Source organism: Leptomonas pyrrhocoris (assembly GCF_001293395.1).
Source record: "Leptomonas pyrrhocoris isolate H10 chromosome Unknown, whole genome shotgun sequence".
Lineage (NCBI taxonomy): Eukaryota > Euglenozoa > Kinetoplastea > Trypanosomatida > Trypanosomatidae > Leptomonas > Leptomonas pyrrhocoris.
In genome coordinates this window covers 1364052-1381117 of record NW_015438362.1, presented here as the reverse complement: position 1 = coordinate 1381117, position 17066 = coordinate 1364052, and the positions used below count along the sequence as shown (strand labels likewise).

Below are 17066 nucleotides of genomic sequence, written 5' to 3'. Positions count from 1 at the left end.
GATTTTTCGTTTATTCGACTGCTTTCTCTGTGCTCTCTTTGAACTAGTATCTGTTTTGCTTTTTCAATTATTCTTTTTCTCATAAATTCACAACGATACCCCGACGCTTGAGAAAAGAGAAGCATTTCAGTGTATCTTACTATCTTATCTCACTTGTTTCCCGTTCTTTTTTCTTTTCTTGTCGGGCTCTTCTTTCAACTGTTCCTTCAGCCAAAATCACGGTTGCCTGCGTATCCTCTCTTTTTCGTTTCTTCTATTATTTCTTTCCTCTCGTCTTTCTATTTCTCTTCTGTTTTTTTTTTCCTGTTGTTGTTCGTCGTATATTTCTCTGTCTTTGTTTACCACTCCTCTGCGTCAGCGCTGCAGGTTGTTTTCTCTATAAGACTTCGACGCTTCCTTGTAGGGACCATATTTCCAAGTCCCCCGCATCGATACGAGTACAAATACGCTTATTATTATTATTATCATTATTACTTGCACCCTCTCTATTAAAAGAGACTTCTACTCCTTTATCTTTTACTTTCATTACCTTCCTTAACGTGCATTTTTCCCTCCGTTACTATTATTTAATGCCCTCGCAACGCCGTCGCGGTGCCAGCTTTCGTGGTGCGTACTGCCCTGGTGCGGTCTCCCTTTGTTTGGAAGACTCGGTCGCGGAGACCGCTGAAGTATTCCGCCGCTCCCCTTCCATCACGGCTGCGAGCGAATACCTCGTGCCGCCCAAGTCGGCGGAGACTCAGTCTCGCCTAACCGTGGTGCTCGACCTGGATGAGACTCTCATCTACGCACGCCAGGGGCCACTCTACGTCCGCCCTGGCATGGACAAGCTGATGCGCTTCCTTGCTGATCACTGCGAGACCATTGTGTGGACCTCCAGCAAGCACCGTTACGCGGACGCCGTGATTGCACAAATTGACCCATACGGCGCCATCTGCCACACCGTCTATCGCCACCGCCGCTGGTTCAACGGCACCTCAGCAACGAAGGAGCTGCGGTTGCTGGGCCGTGACCTCGCCTCCACGATCATCATCGAGAACACGCCAGACTGCTGCCGCGGCTACGAGAAGAACGCGATCCTCGTGGATGACTACGAGGGCGGTGAGCTGGCGGACCACACCCTGTACACCCTTCTCGCGCTGCTGACGGACCTCGTGGAGCGTCACGAGAGGGAAGGGGTGACCGTGCCGGAGTTCATCGCGTCTACGCACCGCCTGGTGCAAGAGAGCGTGTTGACGGACAAGGGAACTGCCATGCAGGCTTTCTGCCTGACCTCCGTCGACGACGAGTACGCCGTGGCGCACTCACCGGTGACGAAGTGTCCGTGCATCACACGCGATACCGTGGTTGATGTCTTTCCGCGCAATTCCCTGTCCTCACGCACGCTGCCGTCTTCCTTTACAGGACTGAAGCGCCGGTACGCTCCGCAGGCACGCGCCGTCTACTGAAGAACAGACGCGTGTACAGATGTTATGGGTGTCACCGCCGTCAAGCGTCTTACCCCCTCTCCCTCTCCTTTGTTTTTCGATCTCTCTGCTGAACACGATGTAGGAGAAGAAGTCGCGAAGAGTATTCCTCAACAGCCAGAAAGGGAGGGGGAACGTTGGCTGCCGCCGCGCTTTCTTTTGTCGTTGATTGTTCCACAACACTTCTTTTTTATGCTTCAAATTGCACGGATAATTCACACACAAACAAAAACTGCTTTGTTTTTACTTTACATGTCTTTGTTGTTGTTGTTTTTGTTTTTGCATTCATCACGATGAAAGGACGGTAAACGCGTTGATGGTGTGCCGCTGCGTTTCATGTTTCGTCTCTTTTGTCCGAGAACGGGCCGAAGTGGAAAAAGAGGACTGCGGCCACAAAACAACCACCACGACAACACTCAATCCTTGAGTGAGCCCGGCAGGCTGTGTTTACGAGATGCTCCGTAGCGTCTCTGTACCCATCGGCTTGCTCCGAGGACGCGCGTGTGCGGCTCGGACGCGGCCACAGCACTTTTTTTGTTGTTTCAATCTTTTCTTCTTTTTGCGTGTCTTGCGTGCAGAATGGATGCGCGACGAGGCGCGAAGACCGCGTAGGTCGTCTGTGCACGACAGCATAGAGAGAAAGAAAGGAAAAGTGATGGTGTGCATTTTCCATGTGGAGAAGAACTAAATAAGGGTAATTTCTGCACATGCCTACACACTTTCACCAGGAAAAGCAAAAGAGGGTGATCGTAATAAACCGGGACATGACCGCGGAGGTATCTGTAGCACAACAGGATAGAGGTTTTTACTGCAACGAACGTTACTCTGCCGCCTGTGTCCACCCACTTTGCTTTTCCCTTCCTTTCATTTTTTTTTCTTCTGGATGTTGTTTGAGTAATTCAACCATGGCCAGCAACGCCATTTTCGCCTATGGAACGGTACGGAAATGCCTTCCAATTAAAAGAAGAATAGGGCGTTGGTGTCGCTGACAACGCTTTGAGAGGTGGTGTGCATTTTCATGGGTTGCCTCTTCGGTGTCCGCGTATGCGTTTGAAAAAAACGTGTCGTTTTACTCATTAGCCTTTTCACTTCTTTCTTTTATTATTATATTACTCTTGTTGTTTAATTAACTTCATCTTTTCTCTTCCGATTCGGCTGCGCCCTTGTTGGGAGAGAGAGAGTGAACGAAGAACAAATGGACTACTACGGCTGCATCGTTTGTGAAGGTGTCTGTTTTGCACCTTTACCTCATAATAATCGTTTACGCTCTTTTCTTTTCCGTTTCGTTCTACTGAGTTCTTTTTCGTTTTTTGCGCCGTCTGTTGTTCCATCAAGCGCGCTCTCTTCGATTTTGTTTTCTGCTCTTCTGCTTTCCTAAATATAGTTAACTTCTCAAAGGAAAAACCGCAGCTTTTTGAAGTCCCCGCTGTCATTCACTCTGGCCGTCTCCCTTTTCAATAGTATTCCTCAGTTTCGTTTTCCCCTTCAACGCCCTCTATGGAGCACAACACACAAAAAATGATCCCTAACGCGTCATTGCGGACATGGGAAGAAAAATGGCAACGTTGCTGCTGTGCGTCTTTTCGAAGCAATCGTCGTCTTTGTTCCTTCAACCATGTGAGGGTTGCACTCGCTATTGAGGTCAAGATTCTTTCGCTTAGGGTGAACCGATGACTTTCAGATTGTGTGGTATTTTTCTCTCAAGCTTTTTCTTTCTTCTGTCTTCGCGCCGTTTTTTTCTTTCTCCTTTTTTTTTTTGAAGCCTTGCTTGTGTGTGTTCACACACAGTTTTGTGTATTACGAGCCGTTTCTTCTTCTGTACTTTTTCTACGTTTTTACGCGTTAAGCAAAACGTGCGAACATGCTCCTCGTTGTGTTTTTCTTTTCTTGCTAAAGGGTTGGAGGTCAACTCATGAGTTGCTGACACCTTTTTTTTGTTTTCTTCAGAACCCGTTCTTTTCTTTAACGACCACCTCAAACGAATTCGCTTCATTAAAAAGAAAAAGAAGAAAAAACAGAAGGAGATACTGTGTCCTTCCTTATGCGTGCTTCCAAGGTTTCCTGTTAAAAACGTGTGTCTTCACAGCTCGCCTGGTTTGTCTCGCTCTTTTATATTTTAATAATGCTTTTCCTCTCCCTATCGATCCCCAGAATGGGGTGTGATGTGAAAGCAGGGAGAAAATATCGAGGTGCGGCACCTCTTCTGAACGTTAGAATGAAATCGCTCCCACAACGATGTTGTTTCTTTTACCGTTCAACACAGGAACACATGACCAGGTGTTGAGTTGCTCATGCAACGTGTCGGGTTTGGTGAGGGCACTGAGATATACAATCGAACGGATTAATCGTTTCAAGGCTTTCCATATATACATTTGTGTGTTTTTTTTCTCTCTTGGTCGTTTTTTGTGTTGTCACTTGACGGTTCGCGCTTCCACCTTGATCGTTTTTTTTCTTTTCTTGTTGTGCACCTTACCCTGGTGATTCCCTCCGTTCGCACCGTGGGACGATGGCTTGTAGCACGCCGCGTTCGCTTTTACGTGTCGCTTTCTTTCCACCTACTTTCTCTTTCTCATAACCTCCACCTTTGAAACTTAAACGTCGGAGACGGTTTTTGTCATTTGGTTATCTGAAAAGTGTGTACTACTTTCTGTAATTCGAACGTGCATCTTAATTGGAAAAGAAGCAGAGACAAAAAAAAAGAGGCAACGTACGATTTAGTTTTCTGATGCTGTCTACACATCCTCACGTGTTTTGTTTTCTCTTTGCCTTCTCCCCTCCTCCCCTCCTCCCCGCCGGGAGTTTGTGAGGGGAGTCGGTGTTTTGCTATCGATGTTTCATACCCGTCTTTTTCTTGTGTTCTTGTTCTCATTTCATCCCCCACTCTATCATATTAGCAAGCCCGTGGCGATCAGCGGTGCTTCTTTCCCCCGGCGTTCGAATGCCGCTGCCTTTTCTTTGTCTCCCTTTTCGTACTGAAAGATGCGTCGAATGTAATGGTAGTAGCAGTGAGCACGTGAGTGTGTGTGTGTGTGTGTGTGTGTGTGTTTTGGAGACACAGTGCTGATGATTCAAAGCTTTCTGTGTGCTTGAATGTACACACCTATGTTGGATCTCCCAGATGAATGGAAGCAGTGTTGATCGAAGTGTGCGAGGCGTGCGTAGGTAAGCTAAGCAACAACAACAAAATAGGTTTACCGTGGAGGGTGCACTGAGCCGAAGGCGCGACGCAACATGTACCTTTTGTTTATTGTGAAGAGCTTTCCATTGGTTGGCGCTGGGGGGTTCGACATTTGTGTTCCATCACGCTGTGTCAAGTAAATACAATAATAATTTTATTGCCTTAGCGTTGTGTGTTTATTTATTTAAATTCTTTATTCCGTCTTGAAGTGCTTTTCGGGTAGTTGTGACAAAGAGTGAACAAAACAACAACAACAAAAGTGCAGAACCTTTTTTTTCAAAAAGTTTTCTCAGCCTGAAATTGAACCACCATTTTTTTGTTTGTTTGTTTGATTCCCTCCGACGGGACGGGAATGGCTGTTTCTAGCTTACGTTTTCCTGTCCCAGTGGGTGTGCTTGTGGACGACGCACACACAGAGTTCGACACAACACGCTCGCATTCAAACCAGTAAACACACGCAAAAGAGAAAAATATGCTGCGTTCCCTGGTGGTCGGTGGTCGGTTGCCTATTTTTCTTTTTTCTTTCTTTTCGTTTTCCTTTTATCGACTGTTTCCGTTTACTTTTCTTTTCTTGCCTTTTTTTTTCTTGTGTTGATCTCACTGTTTGTCCTGTTTGTTTTCTTGTTCTATTCCCCTCTCTCTTGTCGCAATTGTAGCTCTGCGTTGGTAGTTCCCTCTGCGGCGACTCTCTCCCCCTCCCCTCTCCCCCTCCCCCCTCCCCCTCTCCCTTTAGCATTTTCTCTTCTTTTCGTCTTCCCAATATATTTCTTTTTTCTTCTTCTTAACTTACTGACTTCTTATTATAGTCTGATTTTGTATTGTAGTTTGATTATTGCTGTTTTTATCATTTTGTGGGTGCTTGTGTGCAAACGTGGACTGTTCAAAAAAAAAAAAGGTCTTCGCTGTCTGCGCCCCGTGGTGGAACAACGTGGCTGGTGGCGAAAGGAGAGAATCAACCCGAACAACGCCAACGTCGCAGAATATAAAGCTTCCCCCGTGATGCTTCTTTCTTTGCTCTTATTCTCGTCTTCTATCCTCTCTGAATAAACGGACCGAAAACAATGATGAGGTTTATGCTGGGCTTTCCTCGATCTGGCGTCATCAATTGAGTGAGACATTTGTAAACAGCTCGCCTTTTCATTGTAGCATTTTCCCGCCTCTTTTTTCATATTTGCGACGTTTGTGGTTTGTGTTTCTTCTTTTCTCGTAGCGGAGCCATGTGGTGTTCGACCTCTTCCTTATCTTTTGTGTTTCCCTACTCTACCATTTACTCTTCTAAATAGATTTAAGGTCACGTGTACTGATTTTTTTTTCCACTACATATATTTATTTATTTATGGTAAGCTCGATCTCTATGCGGGCCTCTGCGTGCTTCGTGTTGGGCCTACCCAGCTGTGTGTCTGTCGTTTTTGACATCTCAAATGGATTTTCTTTTTCGTCTCTCGATGTACATATACGTATGCGCGCTCGCGGCAACACAGTGTCTTTCTGTTTAACTTTTATTTTTCTCGCACCTTTCAACGCAGCAATTCAGCGGCATTTTCTCCTCCCTTTTTGTCTTTTTTTTGTTGTTCTGCGCACCTTCGGCAAATCACCTTATAACGGTTCAGCCGATTTCGCGCCTGTTATTTTACTTACTTGATTTTCTTTGACCTTTCTTTTACTCCTGTGCGTGTCGCCGCGCCTTACAGCGTTGGATGCCAAACCCACAACTAAAAGGAGTTGAAAGATATCCCCGTCCAGTTTTTCGTTTGTTTGCTTGACTCTCACAATTCTGTTCTCTCTCTTTTCTCCCTTCTAATGGGATGCGTGTCTTCTTACTGTTTTTGCTTCTTTTCTTTCCTCTGTAAGATTTTTTTGCTCGTTGTTTTTTCGGTGTCGTCGGATTGTCGTTGTCTGCAGGCCCCGAGTTGAGCATTCGGGACCGGTGCGGGAGGCTGTAAGTAGGCACTCCTCAATGCTTCTCAGTTGTCGTTGAAGTAGCGGAACGTGTTCCAGTACTTCCTCTTCTTTTACTGATATATTTCTATCTTGTTCGTTCTCAAAGACACTTATGCACCGTCGACGCGCCTTTTTTTTTCTTCTCTTGATTCAAGCTTTTCTTGATTATATATATATATATATATATATATATTTTTCTCTCCCCTCCTGGTTTTCAGGTTGGTATCTACACATGCGTATGCACTCTCTATTGAAAAACCTTCTCTTTTTCTCCCTCTCTGTTACGATACGTCCACCAGGGTACGAAACACAAAATTTGAGCGCGTATTCTGCGGTGGAAGGTAGCGAGGAAGGCAGCGATGGAGTGATCGCAGTGAACACGACGGGGAAAGAGAGGTACATGATTCAAAAGGTTATAAAAACACCCGCAAAACGGTCACAGCGCGCTGTAGCGCGATTCATTAACAAATCTTATTTTTTCCTTCGTCTCTCTTGTTTTTATCTATTACATTGTCGAGTACGTTACATCGACCTTGTTTTACTGGGGACTTCCTCCAGTTATGGCGGTCGCTTCGTGTTGAAGCGTATGCGGCGAAGGGTCTCTTTTCTTTTTATCATTATCATCATTATTATATTCTTCTTTTTGTGACCCACCCACTCGACTGTCTGCAAAGTCTCGATTGTATTCGGCCTCCGCACACACCGTGTGCTACACTCTTTTTCGTTTTCTCCTTTTCTCGTTTTTATCAATTCAGTACCGTACCCGTTCCCCGTCCATCGATCGTTTCTTTCCACGCTTTTGCGGCTCGTTGAGACCCAAGAAGAGAGCGTGACCAGCTCTTAAAGACCCTTTAACATGGTCATCTCTTTTTCTTCTTCTTTCTTTCTCTCTTTGTTAACATATATATATGTTAACTTCCATGTAACGCATTGCTTGTGTGTTTCTGTTGTGCGTGTTATTACACATCAATAACATCCCACAAGCGTCTGCGCGACATTATTTTGCGTTACCTAATCGATCCTCATTTCGATTCCTTTCAAAAAATTTCGGTCTTCATTTTTTCTCGTTTTTTTCTTTTTTTTTTAAATTTCCAGTGCTTGTCTTTTCCAGTGGGCTTCTATGCAAGCAACACCGCAATCGTACACACACAAGAGTACTAATAAGAGACTGGGGGCGACAGCTCGAACAGCCGCAACGGCTTGCTCAGCCTGCAGTCGTGCTTTCGCCATCTCTGCGGCGCTTCAGTTAAAGGGATGCGGGCTCTCGACAACGGTGTGGTGCACTTAGGCAATTTTGAATCCGTTGTCCGCGGTTTTGACGGCATAAAAGCGATGAAAATGCGGTGGCACGAAAAAGAAAGACCGGTCTATGCGTTGGGTCTGCGCTTCAGTGATGAAGGAAGACGCTCATCATCCTTAACCTTACGCAGAACCTGTCGTGAAATTGCACCGCTCTCCCCTCCACCTCCTTCACTCCTCCATTCTTCTACGCTTCCTGTTGTTTTGCCTGTTTTCTTCTTCTTCCTTCCGCTTCTTTTTCTCCTTTTTCTTTCAATTTGCTCCTTTTTTTTTGCATCGGTGAAGAAGGAAAACAAAATGGAAAGTTTTCTTCGGAAAGCGCGCGAGAAAATCCAGCGCAAGTTGGAGGACACGAAAACCGGCTCCAAGTACTTCGCGCAGACCCACCGTGGCGAAATCGCAGAACTGCGCAGCGATTTGAACGGCACCGATGACTACCGCAAAAAGGCCGCGGTGAAGCGCATCATTGCGAATATGACGATGGGCCGGGATGTGAGCTACCTCTTTGTGGACGTCGTCAAGCTCGGTCCGTCGACGGACCTGGAACTGAAGAAGCTCGTCTACTTGTACGTGCTGAGCACCGCTCGCCTGCAGCCGGACAAGGCCCTGCTAGCCGTCAACACCTTTCTGCAGGACACCACCAACGCCTCCCCGGTGGTGCGTGCGCTGGCCGTGCGGACGATGATGTGCATCCGTGTCACGTCCGTCCTCGAATACACGCTCGAGCTGCTGCACCGCGCCGTGAACGACCCGGACCCATACGTGCGCAAGACGGCTGCCCTCGGCATCGGCAAGCTCTTCCACCACGACATGAACCTCTTCTACTCGCAGGAGTTCAAGAAGGACTTGATAGGACTGCTGAACGACAACAACCCGATGGTCGCGTCCAACGCGGCGGCGGTGGTGGCCGAGGTGAACGACTACGGCAGTGAGAAGGTCGACAGTGACAGCGAATGGGTGAATCGGCTCGTGTACCACCTGCCGGAGTGCAACGAATGGGGACAAGGGTTTATTCTGGACCTGCTGGCGGCGCAGCGTCCGAGCGACCAGGAAAGCGCCGAGACGCTCCTGACGCGTGTGCTGCCGCGGATGAGCCATCAAAACCCAGCGGTGGTGATGGGTGCTATCAAAGTAGTGGCGAACCTTGCCAATCGCTGCTCACAGGAGCTGATCGAGCGCAGCACCGTGCGCGTCAATACGGCCCTCCTTACTCTGGCGAAGCGAGACCCCGAAACGCAGTACGTGGTGTGCAAGAACATCCACGCCTTGCTAGTAGTTTTCCCCAATCTGCTCCGCACAAATTTGGACGCCTTCTACGTGCGCTACAGCGACCCACCCTACGTAAAGCTGGAGAAGCTGCGTCTGCTGCTGAAGCTGGCCACGCCGACCTCCGCGCCGGAAATCGTGAAGGAGCTCGCGGAGTACACGTCTGAGGTGGATATGGTCTTTCTGGTGGAAGTCGTGCGGGCCATCGCGTTCCTGGCGATTAAGATGGCCTCGGTGGCACCAGATTGCGCGAACTTGCTGATGCAGCTGGTGGAGCGGCGACCCGAACTGCTGCCGAACGTCGTGACTGCTGCGAAGGACATCGTGCGGGCGTACCCGGAGTTGCTCATGCTGGACGCCCTCGTCGCGGAGTACAGCGCGCATGAGGTGGTCGAAGAGGAGGCCAAGGTGTCGCTGCTGTGGATGCTGGGCGAGTACTGCGACTTTGTGGACAATGGAAAGGAAATAATGCGGCGCTTTGTGGACACGGTGATGGAGCACGAGCAGCGCGTGCAGCTCGCCATTATCAGCGCCGTGGTGAAGATGTTTCTGCGCGAGCCGCAGCTGATGGAGCCGCAGCTCAACCGCGTATTGGAGACCGTCACGACCCGCAGCGACGATCCCGATGTGCGGGACCGCGCCTTTGCCTACTGGCGGCTGCTGTCGAAGGGCATCACGGTGGAGCAGATGAAGAAGGTCGTGCATGGGCAGGTGGTTCCCGTGAACGTCGACCGCACCTTCAGCGACGCCATGACGATGGCCGACCTCAAGAAGTCGTTGAACACCGCCGCGGTGGTCTTCGCCCGGCCGTACCAGTCCTTCCTCCCGCCCTACGGCCTGGCGGACGTGGAGTTAGATGAGGAGGACACCGAGGAGGACGACGTCGCCGAGCTGCCGCCGACGCCGCCTATGGGACCGCAGGCGGGCGCACCGGATCGCAGCGCCGCACCAGCCGGTGGCAACGACCTCTTCGAGTTCGCCGGCGACGGCGGCGGCGCTCGTCACGACACGGCCGCCGCGGCTGGCGCGCGTGGGGTGGACCCGCTGGGTGACTTATTCAGCTCCCTCCCGCCCGCCCCCTCCCCCACCGCCCCCGCATCCGCGTGGTCGTCCTCCGCGGCGCCGGCGCCGTCGCCCACGTCGGGCATCGACGATTTGTTTCGTGGGGTCGGCAACGCCAACGCCGCCCCACCCCCACCCGCACCCGCGCCGCCTGTCCCATCGGCGTCCGCAAAGCCGACCACCACCGTTCACTTGGATGATCTTTTTTCCTAGACGTAATCGGTTGTGAAGAGTCGCCACAGGCGCCCGCGCCACGTCTCCTTGCGACGCGCAGTTTTCCCTCTCGACGCTCGCGTTCTTTTCTTGATTTTGTTGTTGCTGTTGACGTACTTTCTCTACCGCTCACTCCTCTACCATGCGCGTGGTTGTTGGTGAGGGAAGGGAAGAGAGGGGAGGCGACGGAGGGGTGTTGCGTTCCGTCGCGATTTTGTTTCCATACGCTGTTACTCGTTCTACCTCTCTTTAACACTCCTTTGTCATTCTGACGTTCTCGTTTTTTTAAATATATTTCTATTTCTCTCCTTACCGAGAATGTTTTCTGTTTGTGTGTAGTGGTTGAGTTGGGCGAGTTGTTGTCTTCGTTGTTTTTGCATCTATCTCTCTGTCTCTATCGGCACCATCTCCATCAAAACGGAGAATGAACTTGAGTAGTCCCAAAGACACGATGCGATGTTAAGCGGGTGTGTGGCATGGCCGCTTCGAAGGGAGCGTTCGCCGAACGATCTGTAGGCGTCCATTTCTCCACGTTGCTGTGTAGCAGAACGACTCGCTTTCTGCTTTTGTCTCATGCGCGGTGAGACCCATGACTTTGTGAGGCCGTAGTGCTTTGACGCACGTGCATCCTGGCAGTCGTTTGTCTTCTTCGCACATCGCTGCCCACCGCTTTATGACTATCAACTCTTTTCAATCTCCCCTCTTCCTTTGGTCAACGGCACGAACACCCACCCACACACACACACACTCACACGCACACACGTACTTATTTTTATCGGAAGAGTCGTTGAATTAAAGCACAACTATTCGTTGCTTTTGCCCCCTCTCTTCTCGCTCTTCTCTCGTCTCTCTCAGACACACGCACGTAGAGAAAACTTTGTTTGCAGCGAAATGTTCCGCCGTCTTGCCGCCTGCGTGCCGGCCCTCGCAGCCGCCCGCTTCTACACCCCGTCGGAGGAGCTCAAGAAGCTCTACGCTAGCGACTTCGAGCGTGCGCAGTACCCGGTGAACATCGTGCCGAGCGACTCCGTCACCTTCGCGAAGTTCCTCTACAAAGCTGCGGAGCCGAAGAACCAGCTCGACGTCGTGCTGAAGGACTTCCAGACCATCGTGGCGGCCATCCCGAAGCTGCCCGTGTTCTGGGAGCGCACGGTGGTCGTGAGCGAGGTGAAGGACTTCCAGTCTCTCTCCGCCCCGATGGTGTTCACGCTGGAGTGGATGCAGAGCAACGGTATGCTGGAGCTGCTGCCCGACGTCGCGGACGTGTACGAGACGTACGCGAACGCCAAGATGAAGCGCGTGGCGGCGAAGGTTTACGTGGCTCCGGGTAGGGAGGGCGACCGCGCCCTGCAGGAGCAAGCGAAGAAGGTCGCGGAAAAGGTGGTGAAGGACAACAGGGAGCTTGCGGGCTACTCGCTGGTGCTGAAGGTCATCGTCGACCGCTCCATCGTTGACGGCTTCGCCGTGGATGTGCAGGGCACCTACGTGAACGAGGCGGTCGGCCGCGAGAAGGAGTCGCAGTCGTCCGGGGATGCGGACTACACGACGATCCCGGCACCCCGTCTGTCCAAGACCACCTGGGAGGACAACATCGAGACGGAGGTGCTTCACAAGTACCTGGAAAGCCTCGCGCAGTACGACGCCGAGGAGCTAAAGACGGGCGTCTAAGCATGTGCGTGGTTTGCGTGTCCACCGCGACGTCTGAGAGGTTTTGCTCTGTCTCCGTTTGGAGTCACCTTGGTTGGGGAAAAGGCGTGAAGGGACGACATCGAAGTGACGGAAGGGGAGAGTTCTTGTTATTATTGGCTTATCGTGAAGAGGGCATCGTGTGTGCGTGCGCGTCCCTCTCGCTCTCTCCCTCTCAAATCTTCGCCGACTCAACCACGCTTCTCGTGAGTGTTGACGTTCTCCTCTCATCTGTCTTTTCCTCCGCGTGTTCGCATGTTTTCGGGAAGCGGCGAAGCCGCACGAGACAATGAGCAGCTGGCGAGAGAACACCCCTTTACAGCAGGTTGTTTGGGGAAGGAAACGGTGTGCCAGGTGACGTAGATCGCAGCAACGACACCACCTTTGCGGAGTCCCTTTTCCGCCTCCTCATTTTCTGGTGGCCCTTTGCCTCCTCATCGATGGGTCTTTTCGCCTCCACCATTGCCAGGAAAGGAATCTGAACAGCGGAGAGGCAAACCAATTCTTCTTTCCTTTCTTTTAGGGTTTTGTAGTAGGCAGTTCAGTAGTAAATACACAAAAACACACATATAAACATCGATATGTTTGCATGCTGTGCGATATATTGATATATAAGACGCGAAAAGGTGGTTGCGACAGTCAAACACGCATAAGCACACACATACACACACACAAGTACCTGTTCAGGAGTCATGTACGTTAGCTCGCGGTGATGGTTTCACATTCAGCTGCGGCGTTTAACTGACTAGTAGCCGTGCAATCGTGCGTGGAGATGTATCTCTTTCTCTCTTTTTTTTTTAAACAGATGCGGCCTCCTTCATTCAGGTATTGGGTGTGTATGTGTGTGTGCTGGTGTCTCCGTCTCCTCTGAGTTCTTCCGTGGCGGTGAGGTCATCGCCACAGTTCTTTGTGCGCTGCTGCATCCCACTAAACGAGAGTCTTCCATTCACTTCAACGTTATTATTAAATTTTGTTGTTGTCGTTGAACTGGCGGATTTCTGTACTTGTGCGCTCGCTCCTTCTCCCCACGTCTTTACGTTTCTGCGTGCGGTGCGTCGCTGCATCGTTGCTGTTGTGACGTAGTCCTTTTTTGTTTTTGCTTCCTCTCTCTCCAATCAGGGACGTGCTGCCTGTTCTTTATCACTATTACTATTCATATTATTCTCGTTCCGATCGAACATCACTGCGCAATTCTTCGGTAGTATTATTGTCGTTGCCACTTTAATTCGATTACTCTGGACGCGTGCCTCGAGCCGACATGAAATCTCTTTACCCCATTGCCCGCCGTGCTGCGGTGTCGTACCAGCTGCACAGCCACACCATCCCCGAGCCCTACGACTACCTGGAGGATCCGTCCAACCCCGAAACGAACGAATTTGTGCGCCAGCAGAACGACGCGTTTGCTAATTACATGAAATCGTCACAAGGCATCCGCGCCAAGATGGTGGAGCGCGTGACGGCCATGCTGAACTACGCTCGCACGGGCAACCCAAGTCTGCACGCCGGCAAGTACTACTTCCACTACAACACCGGTCTGCAGAACCAAAGTGTGATTATGCAGGCGGACTCCCTGGATGACAAGAAGCCCTCTGTGTTTCTCGACCCCAACACGCTCAGTGCCGACGGCACCACGGCGCTCAAGTCGCACGGCTGGAGCAAGAACGAGGAGCTCTTTGCCTACAGCCTGAGCGACAAAGGCAGCGACTGGCAGTACATCCATGTGCGTCACGTGAAGACGGGCGAGCAACTACCAGACAAGCTTAACTGGGCGAAGTTCTCCGACATCTCCTGGTGGGGGAACGACGGCTTCTTCTACGAGCGCTTCCCCGAGCTGGCGGAAGGCGCTGACCAAGGTGCAGAGACGGACTCGGCACAGAACCAGTGCGTGTGCTTCCACAAGGTCGGCACTCCGCAGTCCGAGGACGTGGAGGTGCTGCGTGTTCCCGAGCACCCCGGCTGGAACTTTTCCGCCGAAGTGACGGACGACCACGAGTACCTGGTGGTCAGCGTCATGGACGGCTGCGAGCCGCACAACCTCGTCTGGATCGCGAAGTTGCCGACCACCGTGGCGGAGCTGAAGGAGCCGCTGGCCTTCAAGAAAGCGGTGAGCACCTTCGTCGGCGAGTACCGCTATCTGGGCAACGAAGGCACCACTTTTTATTTCACCAGCACGAAGGACGCGCCGCGCAGGAAGGTGGTGTCGATGGACCTAGACACCGGCGCCGAGACGGACGTCGTGGCGGAGAAGGATTCGGTGCTGAACATTGCCGCCCTGGTGAAGGACACGCTGCTGTTGGTGTACATGGAGGACGTGAAGGACGTCATGTACTTCCGTAAACTGCACAGCAGCAGCGCCGACATGACGAAGCTGGACCTCCCTGTTGGCACCGTCACCTCCTTCTTCGCCAACTACCACAAGGACTTCGTGTCGTTTAAGATCTCCTCCTTTATGCTGCCGGGCCGCTCCTTTGTGATGGACATCAACGACCCGCCGGGCTCGCTGGCCATCTACAAGGACGACACCGTGGACGGCCTCAACGCCGACGACTACGTGACGGAGCAGCGCTTCTACACCTCCGTTGACGGCACGAAGATCCCCATGTTCGTTGTGTACAAGAAGGGCAACTTGTCCGCCAGCTCGCCCGTGCTGCTCTACGGCTACGGTGGCTTCGGCATCTCGCTGACGCCGAGCTTCAGTCCGTCCCGCATCGTCTTCCTGCAGAACCTCGGCGGCGTGCTGGCTGTCCCCAACATCCGCGGCGGTGGCGAGTATGGGCAATCCTGGCACGATGCCGGTCGCCGGGCGAACAAGCAGAACTGCTTTACGGACTTCATTGCCGCGGCAAAGTACTTGCACGCGAACGGCATCGGCTCGCCCGCCACGACAGCCATCATGGGCGGCTCGAACGGCGGTCTCCTCGTCGCTGCCTGCGCCAACCAGGCCCCTGAAGAGTTCGCCTGTGTGGTGTGCCAGGTGGGCGTGCTGGACGTGTACAAGTTCCACAAGTTCACCATCGGCCACGCGTGGATCTCCGATTACGGTGACCCGGACAAGGAAGAGGACTTCAAGGTCGTGGAGAAGTACAGCCCCCTTCACAACGTGCGGGAAGGCGTGAAGTACCCGGCGATTCTGGTCGTGACGGGCGACCACGACGACCGCGTGGTGCCGCTGCACTCCCTCAAGTACATCGCGACGCTGCAGCACACAAACCCGGAGCTTGGCGGACCCTTTTTGGCTCGCGTGGAGGTGGCAGCCGGCCACGGCTTTGGCAAGCCGACTAGCAAGATTGTAGAGGAGACGTCGGACATGTACGCTTTCATGGCGAAGAACACCGGCGCGAAGTGGCACAATTAACTGAACGCCTAAAAGGGCTGTATGGGAGCGACGGTAGCCTTGAAACGTTCTGTGTTTCTTTTTTCTTTTTTCAAGTTTACCTCCCGTTTACTATACTATTGTGGACTTCGTATTTCTATCGTTAACGCTCTTGGGGCGACACGGCTACTTCCTGCTGTGAGGTGCTACTGATTTCTCGCCGCGCAGCGAAGTGTGCGCGCACACGTTGCTTTCGCTCTACTTTTGGTTCAGTGATATTACCGAAACACGTGAGTATACACATCTTGAGAAACACTGTGGAAGCCGGTGTCGCTGCTGCTGGCGACCCCCCGCTGAGACGTCCAGAAAATGTGTACGCGCGGACGACAACGCAACACACAAAGCGCGAGATTGCGTAGCGTAACACGAGGTGCTATAGGCGGATGGTGTGGAGTGTAGACACACTCTTTTTTCAAATTCCAGAATTCGCTGCTGCTGCTGCTGCCGCTGCCGCTGCCGAGTGGAAAGTGGTTTCCCAAGGCGCAACGGATTTTGGTTACAAGTCTCCTTCTCTTCGCAAGAGGGACAAAGCGGTGTAACGCTGCGCCCAACGCGATTTTACTCACATCTTCCTTTCCTCGTGCTTAAAAAAAAATGATCCTTTCGTTTTTCTCCGTTGCACTTGTTGATCTTCTTCGCGGGGGAAAAAACGCTCTCTATTCCCCCCCCCCCCTAGAACACCCCAACACGCACCCACTCCCCAGAGACGTGTGCTCATGGCGTCCAGCTCGTCGTCCGTTGCGTCGTCCGTTGCGTCGCACTTCCCGGAGCGGACGAGCACGCCGCCACCGTGGAAGGGGGCGGCTACTGGTGGGAGCAGCCGGACACTGCACGGACTCCTGCTGACGGACCTTTGGATGCAGCCGCTGCACGCACGCAGTCGCACACGTGAACGCCTGGGGCACATCGACTTTGGCATGGTCATTCCGCCTGTTCGCGCCTTTGTGTACTCCATGCTCGTACCCTACCTCTGCTACCCGATCGCGCTGGTCCACCTCTACGGCTTCTACCGCTGCGCCAGAACGATGGTGTTTCCGAAATACTACAAGCGCCAACGGTACTCGGATCGGGTGATGTACGGCGTGCAGAAACGCGTGTATGACTCACGGCAGAAGCGAGTAATGGAGACGCAGATCGATGACGTGCAGGAGATCCAGCACGCCTTGCAGGTGGTGGGAGCTGCGCGAAACACATTTGTCGATGACCCGTCGCGCCAGGGCACGGCCTACTTTGTGGTGGAGCAGCGAATTATGAAGGCTGAGGCGGTCTTCACCGGCGAGAACTGGGCCTGGGCGTTCATCTCCGACACGTGTCGCTACGTCACGCCGCTGCTCTTCGCTTACTTGTTCCACCCGTCCTGCAAGCGAATGACGGTGGACTTGCGATTGTGGCGGCAGGGTCGCCTGCAGTGGCGGCAGATTCGCCACCCCGTCTTAAATTTCTTCAAGTCGTACAACGAGTACAACAAGGCGATGCGCCGCATCAACGTTGTGAAGCCGGCCCCAAAAGGTGCGCAACCGTGGAGTAAGAACCTGTAGGTAGGACGGCATGAAGGGCATCTTTCTTTTCCTCTGTTTCGTGATGG

General features: G+C 52.0%; 5 protein-coding genes across 7 annotated transcripts; all 5 read left to right on the top strand.

The window, feature by feature from the left end:
• Positions 1-569: 569 nt before the first annotated feature.
• ABB37_04133 (putative mitochondrial nuclear lim interactor-interacting factor) lies at positions 570-1445 on the top strand (the record flags this gene model as incomplete). Its single annotated transcript, XM_015801704.1, has 1 exon — positions 570-1445. One exon carries the CDS (start codon positions 570-572, stop codon positions 1443-1445), a length of 876 nt encoding a protein of 291 aa, XP_015660324.1.
• Positions 1446-8165: 6720 nt separating this feature from the next.
• Positions 8166-10422, top strand: ABB37_04132 (putative beta-adaptin; the record flags this gene model as incomplete). The annotated part of the gene is made up of 1 exon (XM_015801703.1): positions 8166-10422. The coding sequence occupies exon 1, from the start codon at positions 8179-8181 to the stop codon at positions 10420-10422; it is 2244 nt and encodes a 747-aa protein (XP_015660323.1). The 5' UTR covers positions 8166-8178.
• Positions 10423-11203: 781 nt separating this feature from the next.
• ABB37_04131 (putative mitochondrial hypothetical protein) lies at positions 11204-12090 on the top strand (the record flags this gene model as incomplete). 2 transcript variants are annotated; one of them, XM_015801702.1, is made up of 1 exon in its annotated part: positions 11204-12090. In XM_015801702.1, exon 1 carries the CDS (start codon positions 11314-11316, stop codon positions 12088-12090), a length of 777 nt encoding a protein of 258 aa, XP_015660322.1. In that variant the 5' UTR covers positions 11204-11313. The 2 variants fall into 2 exon arrangements, with proteins under 2 accessions (XP_015660322.1, XP_015660321.1); XM_015801701.1 differs by having other exon boundaries at positions 11206-12090.
• Positions 12091-13190: 1100 nt separating this feature from the next.
• Positions 13191-15463, top strand: ABB37_04130 (putative mitochondrial Prolyl oligopeptidase; the record flags this gene model as incomplete). 2 transcript variants are annotated; one of them, XM_015801700.1, is made up of 1 exon in its annotated part: positions 13191-15463. In XM_015801700.1, exon 1 carries the CDS (start codon positions 13367-13369, stop codon positions 15461-15463), a length of 2097 nt encoding a protein of 698 aa, XP_015660320.1. In that variant the 5' UTR covers positions 13191-13366. The 2 variants fall into 2 exon arrangements, with proteins under 2 accessions (XP_015660320.1, XP_015660319.1); XM_015801699.1 differs by having other exon boundaries at positions 13227-15463.
• A 693-nt stretch (positions 15464-16156) lies between these two features.
• Positions 16157-17019, top strand: ABB37_04129 (putative mitochondrial hypothetical protein; the record flags this gene model as incomplete). Its single annotated transcript, XM_015801698.1, has 1 exon — positions 16157-17019. The coding sequence occupies exon 1, from the start codon at positions 16198-16200 to the stop codon at positions 17017-17019; it is 822 nt and encodes a 273-aa protein (XP_015660318.1). The 5' UTR covers positions 16157-16197.
• Between the last annotated feature and the right edge of the window lie 47 nt (positions 17020-17066).